Source organism: Branchiostoma floridae, chromosome 4 (assembly GCF_000003815.2).
Source record: "Branchiostoma floridae strain S238N-H82 chromosome 4, Bfl_VNyyK, whole genome shotgun sequence".
Lineage (NCBI taxonomy): Eukaryota > Metazoa > Chordata > Leptocardii > Amphioxiformes > Branchiostomatidae > Branchiostoma > Branchiostoma floridae.
Window position 1 is genome coordinate 14,932,444 of NC_049982.1, and position 9,533 is coordinate 14,941,976.

The window sequence follows — 9,533 nt, forward strand, 5'->3', positions numbered from 1 at the left end:
TTATGCTTCTACATGATCTATCTCTTTCTTGTCCTATAGTTAAACCCCAATTTATTTGTACCTACTCTACTATGTAAGCTAACATTACATGCTACAGTTACAATCCAATGTTACCTTGCACCACATAATTCAGATACGTCACCTTGAGGATGAACTTGCAGAAGCAGAACGTGTTGAAAAGGTGAGACTTTGTACCAAAGTCACTTAACTTTAAGCTGCCTTAAGGGTGGTCCTTCTTTCTGGTCATTGCTTCTAAAACTGCATTGACTAGGGGTACTTTATTTTACAGAAAGCCAAACCCTTAACTGCATAACATGTACTTGGTAAACTTTGTTTAACACATTTGTTCAGTACTTCATGTTGCATCAGAAAATAATAGTTTCAGGTCATCTCATGCCCTGACAAATCCCCTCTCTTTAAAAAGCGTGAGCATTTGCCATTTGCTACTGATGTATAAAATTATATTGTACAGGATTGCAGGCAGGATTCATTAACTACAATGGATGGTCTAGGATTTGATCTTACCTGCATGTAAGTAGTTTCTTGACTAGTATGTTTTTTCTGTGATAGGTCCGTTCATTAGAGAAGCAACTGGAGAATTCAGGTGACATAGGGATGGTGGAGAGATTACAGTCTGGCATCACCATGGCAACAGGTGACCCAGGAAGGGGAGACAGAGTACAGTCTGGCATCACCATGGCAACAGGTGACACAAGGAGGGGAGACAGAGCACAGTCTGGCATCACCATGGCAACAGGTGACCCAGGGAGGGGAGACAGAGACAGAGTACATTCTGGCATCACCATGGCAACAGGTGACCCAGGGAGGGGAGACAGAGTACAGTCTGGCATCACCATGGCAACAGGTGATCCAGGGAGGGGGGACAGAGTACAGTCTGGCATCACTATGGCAACAGGTGACACAGGGAGGGGAGACAGAGTACAGTCTGGCATCACCATGGCAACAGGTGACACAAGGAGGGGAGACAGAGTACAGTCTGGCATCACCATGGCAACAGGTGACACAAGGAGCGGAGACAGAGTACAGTCTGGTATCACCATGCCAACAGGTGACACAGGGAGGGGAGACAGAGTACAGTCTGGCATCACCATGGCAACAGGTGACACAAGGAGGGGAGACAGAGTACAGTCTGGCATCACCATGGCAACAGAAGAATCCAGCCAGATGCAGAGAAGAGCGACTGAAGCTGAGTCCAAGGTGAAGGAGCTGGAGAAGCAAGTTGAAGAGTTGAGGAAGAAGCTGGCGGCACCTCCTGCAGCACCACCCCCTCCTCCACCACCCCCACCTCCGCCACCACCACCCCCTCCCCCTCCGAACCCCATGAAGGTTTTTGGCAACATCCTTGGCAAGAAGCGGCCAGCGGGTCTCCCAAAGAAAGGTTGGTGTTAGGTTGTTCAGGAATGAGGATGTGGTGTTATCTGAGATTGGCCCTTTCATGATTAACTTCTTGCACCTCTATGGAAGTTCACTGAACCTCTGAGAGGGCAATCTACTGTAGTCTACATGACGATCCAGTCAAAATGCCTAAAAGCAATCTTTCCAAAACCATTTTCCCCCAGACGACCCCCGTGACAAGGCCATGGCAGAGATGATGGAGCGAATCAAGAAGGGTGACATTGCTCTGCGCAAGACTGGCCTCATTGAGAAGGACAAGACCACAGCCATCGTTGATCTGCAGAGCATGCTGGTAAGTAGGCTGTGCCTAAAGATGTGTTTATCTGTTTTTGCATGATTAACAATATAACGTTACTTGCTAGTAGATTCTATTGGCCAATTTTATCATTCTACAACTACATGTACAGTGACCATCCATTCTCCCCACAGAAAAAGACTGCACCCCGTAGACGGCCAAGCAAACTATTTACGATAGAAGAAAATATGGACGAGGCCACCAAAGAGTTCATGAACACTATGAGCAGAAGACGAGCATTAACAGGTTTGATTTTATGACCAAGATACAGATGTCTGAAATTTTTTCACTTTTCCTTGGTAGATAGGGATAACATAGGTGTGACTTCAGTCTAACTCTCTCCATGTTGATTTCTGCTATAATGTTGTGTGTCATTGATACAACCTCATCAGGAAGATGTTTTATGTTTAACTACAGACAAACAATCTGGCGTGAAGCAGAAAAATGGAGGACAGGGCGAGAACCAGAAGAAATCAAGGTGAGCAACAACTTACACTATCAGTATAGAGGCCACACAATCACTAATTGCCCAGCTCTTCGTGATGGCTTAACTCTGGCATACCTCTGGTGTTTTTATTTCATAAGGTTGAAAGATGCACAGCTGATCTTTTGAGAAAAGGCTAATGCATGTTATCATCCCAATTTTGTACAATGGCAGGTGACTATGGTACCAGGTGCCTTGACATAAGCTATGTAATGTTGCACTCTGTTGTTGTTGCTTGCTGCTTGCTCAGTTGTGTTTTGTATAAATACTAGGTCAACGGCTTGGGGCAAGTCACGCTTCTGATGCTAACGCAATGTAGATGGTGAGACAACACTTTGCTGCTTACATAAATTGCACATCATAGTTGCTAACAACCCTTTTTCACATTTCCAAATATCTGTGGATTTTGCTACCTCTGTTGGATTTTGCTACCTAATGTTAAAGCTTTGAACAGTTGTCTTTTATGCTATGGAAACAACTGAAATTTCTGTTTTTCATCTTTCAGTGAGGAAGTGACTCGTAAGAATTCAACACACACGAGGGGAAACCTGCATGACTTTGTAGACAGTTTTAAACCTAGGTAATGGTACTCTGGAACTGCTGACTGGTTTGACTAGAATTGGTTCCGCGGCTTCAACAGAATTCAGTTCAGTACAGTACTGTGCTGGACATGTCTGGGTTTCTCCCAATAAGTCTAGTCTCAAAATTAAGACTTGTCCTATATTTGAGAAAACATCCGTGTCAGCCACTGCATAGACAATCTCAAAGGAAGGCATTTCCAGTTCTGGCTTGCAAAGAAGCCATCAACTGGGAGCAGGTAATGGGCTCAATCCTTGCATGATGCAATCTCTTATTTCTACAGTTTGTATCAGAATTTTCTTCAGTTCTTCAATGATTTGTCGACCTTCTTGAGTTATCATTTCCATCATCAGAGTCCTTCTTGGCTAAGCCCTTTTTCAGGAGTAGTCAGGAGCAGGGGAAACTTGAAATGTTGATTCTTTTCCAGCAGAGTTGCAGGAGGATTTACTGGTCCTAGCTAGTTTGGATGCTGTACATTTATGATTGCTCGTACTCTTATGTATCATTTTGAATGAAATACTGTGTATTATTGAATTAGTGCAATAGCTTTTATGTAGACTATGTTAGAGGAGGAAAAAGTGTACCTGTTGATTTAAGGCGCATGTTTTTCTGGTAGATGCCCAGCACATGCATGTATGGCAACATGTGAAAATACAGAAAATGGTGTTGTGTATTCATGTTTAATGATACTTGCTGCTGTCTAATATGTTAAAGATGTGTTCAATAATCAAAAGTTCCTAGCATGTACATGCCAGCTCACCACGTTTTTAGTGGTTATATGATAAGTCAGCTGTAAAAGAGTGACTGAAGTGTTGTCAGAAGAGCAAATGTTAGAAAAAATGTTTCTGTTGGATACTTTTTTCACTCTGTGACCATAAACCAAAAGATGAGTTACTTGAATAGCAAAGTACAGTGTGAATGTGAAGTACAGAATGAATATACAAAGTATTTCATATATCTCAGTCCTTAAAATTATGATCACACTTTTTGAGTAAGTGTTTTGTGTACAATATTGTACTGGTATTAATAATTACATTTGGGGAAAACTCAATTGTGAAATAATACAGATGAGGACAAAAAGTGCTAGGAAGCCAATATCTTTGGCAAAGAGTGGAAAAATACATTTTGACAATCATTGCCTTTCTGTAAATATATAGATCAGATCTGTAAAGTATATTATAAAACTGTTTGTTTATACATCAATATGCTAAATATTCTTTGCTTGTCCATAAGCAAAATTTGTTGCTATTGAACTTCATTTTTTAGTCTTGTTTGCATGAAGTATGGGGATTCACATCTGAATACAATACAGAAATACCAGACATGTCAAACCAGAGCAAAGAAACATGTCAGTTAAAGATTAATGCATTGTAGTTGTGTGCATACTGGGTTACCATTGTCTCACCAAAAACAGCTGCAGAGTGGACCAACAGATTCATAATCATACACCGTCAATTGTTATCTTTCTGAGTTATCTACAGTACTGTTATTTCTGTTATGAGTGTAGTATCACGTTTGTCTACAATGATGGTGTACCGCTGAGCATGTGGCTGGCACTGACAAGCTTTCTCTGAGCAAACAAAGGTCTGGAGGCATTTTGCCAATGGCATTCCAAGAGCTAAGAGCATTCTGTCCTGGTCGTTGAGTAGAATACACTGAAGAACAGTATGGATTAAACTAGGCAGATTTTTTCAATAGTAATACCAGAAATTACATTAGTCTGAGAGGAAATAAGCTCTGGCCTTTCACTGATGGAACAGAACTTTTAAATTAATACCTTTAAAAGTCAAAATCGAATTGTTGCCTTTCAATGGTGTAGTTTGCTGATATAAACCTGGACATATTAGATGGAGAGACGACGGGATGTTTTAGTCCTCGGACATAGTTTTTTTCTTTTAATGTGTGCCATACATTTTTTCTTTTAATGTGTGCCATACATGTACATGTACATTGTAGAGGGAATGAATTAGCAATATTAAGGCTTGTTTTCTTCTGGCATTTGTGCATATGAGGCATATATCCTATCTACATCCTTTTTAGGCACGTCTTTGTCCTGGGTTTTCAGCAAATGAAATCAAATTTGTTTATTTTTGTGCCGCCTTTTTCTCCTTTTTTTAAGGATGTTAAAAAGTATGGTCTGGGATACTTCAGGTACATTTGCAAGGGAGGTCAAAGTTACAATTATTATATTTCCTCAGAGACTGTATATTCTTGTATTCTGAACCCCAGAACAATATTTTGTTCATATACATTGTAATACCTATAGTGCCTATTGTATCTAAGACTGAATAATGCCCTATGGTACTTATGGTAATAGAATGTAATGTTACATGTACTACATGTATGTTGGTGGGCTTTTGTGAGCCCAAATGGTATGGAGTGGAAATAAAGGAGAATGACTTTGAAATGTGTGTGTTTTTGTCAGTGTCAGATAATTAAGTTATTTGTGACGTTAGCAGGCTAATTCAAGAGGTTAGGCTCTGATTTTATGGATGACATCTTCATTAGACTTTAAAAAAAAGTCCAGCAAAAAAAAATGCTGCTAAACCAGAGGAATGAACATCCAGACCATTTCTTTCCCAGGCTTGGTTTGTCTTATGTTCACATCCAGTTAGTTAGCCTGGAAGAGACAATCATCACCATTTCAATAATATTTCTATTGCCATTCTTATTTAAAGAGGGGAAGAAGGGCACTGTGGCCCCATGTCCTGACCACTACACTAATTTAAAAGCACTACAAGCAGACCCCCTAGCAAGCATAAAAGTCTGATTGACCAGGGCTGCTATTGGGTCACACATATCCCCTTTTTTTTTAGAACAGACGAAAATCAATGCACGCACGGATATCACCCATAAAATTAAATCAGTGTGGCCTTACAGTCGAATGGATTTGTATTACTTTCTTGTATGAGCAGACTTTGGATATCAAGATGTACAAAAACACAAACCATAGACATTTTGTATGTGCACAGCATTCTTTCACAATAATTATGAGTTTTCTTTTAATATGTCACCTGAAACAATATTGGCAACTTTGAATTCTAAAACTAACAATATTATGATAGAAGACTGTACAAGTATTAGAAATTCACAAAAACAGTGTCATGTATCTCATGACATATTTCACCAGGAGTGTATAAGTATGTGATAGAATAAAAGGGCAACACCAAACATTATATGTACAAGTGTATATAAACTTAACATGAAATTACTCAGGCTTTACATGCACAGTTTTGCACAGCATACATACAGATTTAAGTATCTTTCCAAATCTATACTTGACTAAGTACATGTATATAATCACTTGTCTTGTGTTATTTTTCCTCTAAAAAGGGATCACTTCTCTCCCAGATTCCTGCAGACAAATTCAAGTAGCCTGCACAATCAGAATCCCACATTTCTGTTGTAACCTCAACCCCATGATTAGAGTTTGAATCCTGTAACATTACATGTGTATGTTGGTTCCTCTAACTTGCCTTGGATGTGTAACAATAAACAACAGTGAAGGACTCAGTCTGCAGCCTCCCCCTCCGGCTCCTCAGGTGGGGGAGGGGGGAGGATGTCGGGGAACTTGTGCTCCTCATGAGGGGCCAGTTTGTCCTGATCTGCCAGCCGTGCCTCAATCTGAGCCAGCCGGTTGTACTTGGCCACTCTCTCTCCCCTCCCCAGCCCGCCAAACTTGGCAAACTTCACCCAAAGACCAACAGCCTGAAATGGAAAGAAAGGAAGAAATTTAAATTTGACTCATGAGCAATAGGACGTAACAGTACAATACACACCATTTCAATTCTACAAATGAGTGCTAAAATCAAAACATAACATTGTGAGTTTACATTTTATTCAAGCCAATGAAAGTCCGATGTTCTTATTTTTTGGCCAGAAAAAGTAATGTTTTAGCAAAACTAGGTACTGTACATGGTCACATGTCGATTTGGACTCCATAGTACTGCAAGCCTTACCAGATCTGTCAGTGTAGTGTCAGCTGTATCACCCTGACAAGCAGCCAGCACCACCTCACTGCCAACATCTGTACAGGGCAATACAATAGATCAGTACCAAATACTACCAATGCCAATCAACCACTAGCATCTGTACTACTTTCATCTTTAATGTATGCAGCAGAAACCATGAGGTATACAAAATATTGCTTTTTAATTTAATCAATTAAAAATATTGCTTTTTAATTTTGCAAAGTTTAAGGCAAAAACAAAACAAAGATGCTGACCTTCCACAAGTTTAGCAGCATCTATGACATCAGTGACAGTTGTGAGGCTGTGCAGAGAGAAGACTGCAGCGCTGCTCTTGGTCTCCTCCATGCCCTGTACCAGGAACTTCTCTGTCCGAGGGTACACCTGGTCACCCATCAGGTAACACTTCTCACTGACTGCCTGGGTCAGTTTTACCCATGCTGTCTTGTCCTAGGTAGAGAAAAAAGGGGAGTACCTGGATTTATTTCCAACAAGTCAGCAGCAACAGACCTTCCGGTCTAGAAGCAGGGTCACTAACCAATAGACAACTATGCTACAAGACTAAGCAAAAGGTAATCCTTGATGTACTGACCAGAATCATTCTCAGCAACTATGTGAGGTCAATACATTGGTATGTCTTACTGTTATGTTTTAGCTATCAACATACATTTAATACTTAAAGATTGTCTGACTCACAAGTAACAAACTCCTAGATCTTAACAACTGATGGATGCTACCCTAAACACCATTAAACACTTGGAGATAAAGGGCCATGGAGAAGTTGTCCACTAATAGAGTCTCCCGAATACTACCATACACCCATGGTATTGTCAGGTGAGGGGTTATACGGGTGTCTTATTACTAACACTTTACAGGGTATTACAATACGTGATGACAACTGTCCCCTCCACCCAAAGTGGGAGGACCCAGGTAGTTCCCACGGGAAAAGAAAATCTAAATGGGTCAGGGGAGCGCTGGTTTTGTACACCTGGTCTTTCCTTGTTATTGTTGGACATTGCTGGGAACATTTTGAGAACTGACCAGGCTTCCACGTCTAGTGTTACCATACAAGTGGGGTGTTAACATGGGGACAAGTGACATGTAACATAGCCAGGCTATTAGCCCTGATGTTAGATTACAGCACTGATAACCTCCAGGTACTCTATGTAGGGCCACACAATCTTCATCTACTGCACACATTACAATCATTGAGTTTCACCAGTATTTAACTCCTATAGAGGAAATTCTACAGTTCGATTGATGGGTGAAGAATGCTTCACTTTGAAGAATGCTTGCCGTAAATTTGTTCGTTTCTTCAGGTCCTTGCAGCACTTAAGTGACAAATTGGGCAGCAACTTTCCTTGCTGTTTCAGTAGCAGGCTATATAGGCTATATAATATTTTTATATAAAGAAGTTGGTAGCTTGTCCAACCTACCATGCTCGAGTTGGAGGACCCTAATTTTATGCCCCTTCCGAAAGACAGGAGCAGCCCCAACCAAGTTTCTCTACCCGAGATTCCGAGTTCCAACTGGAGCCAGGAGCTCAACTGTGAGGCTGCTTCTAATTGAGCTACAGGGATACACCTGCTCCCTGCAAATATCCTGCTGCAAATGAAGAAGCTGATGACCTCGTCATAAAACTACAGCAGCTATGCGTCTTCATTGCTATGACTTGAGAAATGTCATGGCATGAGGAATCTGAAGCTACAACATCACACGCACCTGTTTCCTGAGGGGGTCGATGAGTCCGATGACACCTGGGTAGCGGGTGAGGATGTCGCTGTAGAAGTCCACCATGTCGTCAGGAGTCTTCTGTGTTCCAGTCATCACCTCGTACTTGCCCTTTTCCTATGAAACAAAGACATAACAAATGACTAAAATGAATTGATATTCATCAATATACAGCCTTTTATATGGTTTTCCACCAAAAATGTTCAGCAGATTAAGAAAAAATGAAACATCAGATGCCTATGGAAAAGAACTGCTACCACGATTTAAGACTTTCACCCTTAAAGCTTATGGTGCACAAGTTTTAAGACTTTCTGAGAATCCGAGTGCTTTACCACCATAAGTCAATTATGCAGGCACTTACCCTTCCCACCATCAAAAACCTTGTATCCTGGATGGCAGTGGTGACGGTGGAAGGAAGTTTTTATCACCTACAACTCTTATCATTGATCTGCTTAAGTCCAGTATTGTATTGCTGTGTCACTACTTAGAAATGTAGCATAGCTCTTGAACATTCTATACATCCTCAAAAATTTCCTGAATTGAACTGAATTGAATTGAGGAGAAAGAGACAAAGCTGCCTGAACTAGGTTAAACTGCTGTTTAAAAATCACAATGAAAAAAGAAGGGGCGACAATTATTTTCTCCCGCTATGCAATTTTCAATCTTTTCCCTGCTGGTCTACGAACATATTTCATCTTCTACAGCTTACAGTAGTCAGTGGGAGTGGCCTAGACTTGAGTAACATGTTAACTTACCAGTTCAAACATCTCGTGAGCAGCACAGTTGATGGCCATGTGGACGTCCTCCCCTGCCTGCAGCTCCAGCGCAGCCAGTGCCTCCTGCACCAGGTCCAGTGGCTGTTCCAACTTGTCATACTGAGGGGCATACGCACCCAGGTCTGTTGTGTTCCTCGCTGTAACCTGGGAAGGGGGGCAACAAGCTTAGTGTCTTCTACACTTGTAGTACATCCAACTCTACACATATTGGTTAGAGCAAGAGTCGGATGCCTCTTCAAGCAGTGAAAAATAATGTCAAAATGCACCAACTGCTGTTATGCAAT

The 9,533-nt window shown here is 41.1% G+C and overlaps 2 protein-coding genes across 3 annotated transcripts in view; one reads left to right on the top strand and one right to left on the bottom strand.

The window, feature by feature from the left end:
- LOC118414728 (shootin-1-like) overlaps positions 1-5,181 on the top strand; it is a gene marked incomplete in the record, with an annotated part of 16,305 nt that extends 11,124 nt beyond the window's left edge. The window contains 7 exon segments of the mRNA XM_035818936.1: positions 135-181; positions 571-1,399; positions 1,581-1,708; positions 1,846-1,957; positions 2,129-2,189; positions 2,468-2,517; positions 2,701-5,181. Of these exon segments, the coding sequence (XP_035674829.1) occupies positions 135-181; positions 571-1,399; positions 1,581-1,708; positions 1,846-1,957; positions 2,129-2,189; positions 2,468-2,498 (1,208 nt within the window).
- Positions 5,182-5,641: 460 nt separating this feature from the next.
- Positions 5,642-9,533, bottom strand: part of LOC118414729 (enolase 4-like) — a 16,718-nt gene continuing 12,826 nt past the window's right edge. For both annotated transcript variants that reach the window (XM_035818938.1, XM_035818937.1), the window contains exons 9-13: positions 9,229-9,393; positions 8,465-8,590; positions 7,000-7,192; positions 6,734-6,801; positions 5,642-6,482 (exon numbers count right to left, since the gene is read on the bottom strand). In XM_035818938.1, coding sequence (XP_035674831.1) covers positions 6,285-6,482; positions 6,734-6,801; positions 7,000-7,192; positions 8,465-8,590; positions 9,229-9,393 — 750 coding nt within the window. In that variant the 3' untranslated portion in view covers positions 5,642-6,284. The remainder of the gene's footprint in view (positions 6,483-6,733; positions 6,802-6,999; positions 7,193-8,464; positions 8,591-9,228; positions 9,394-9,533) is intronic.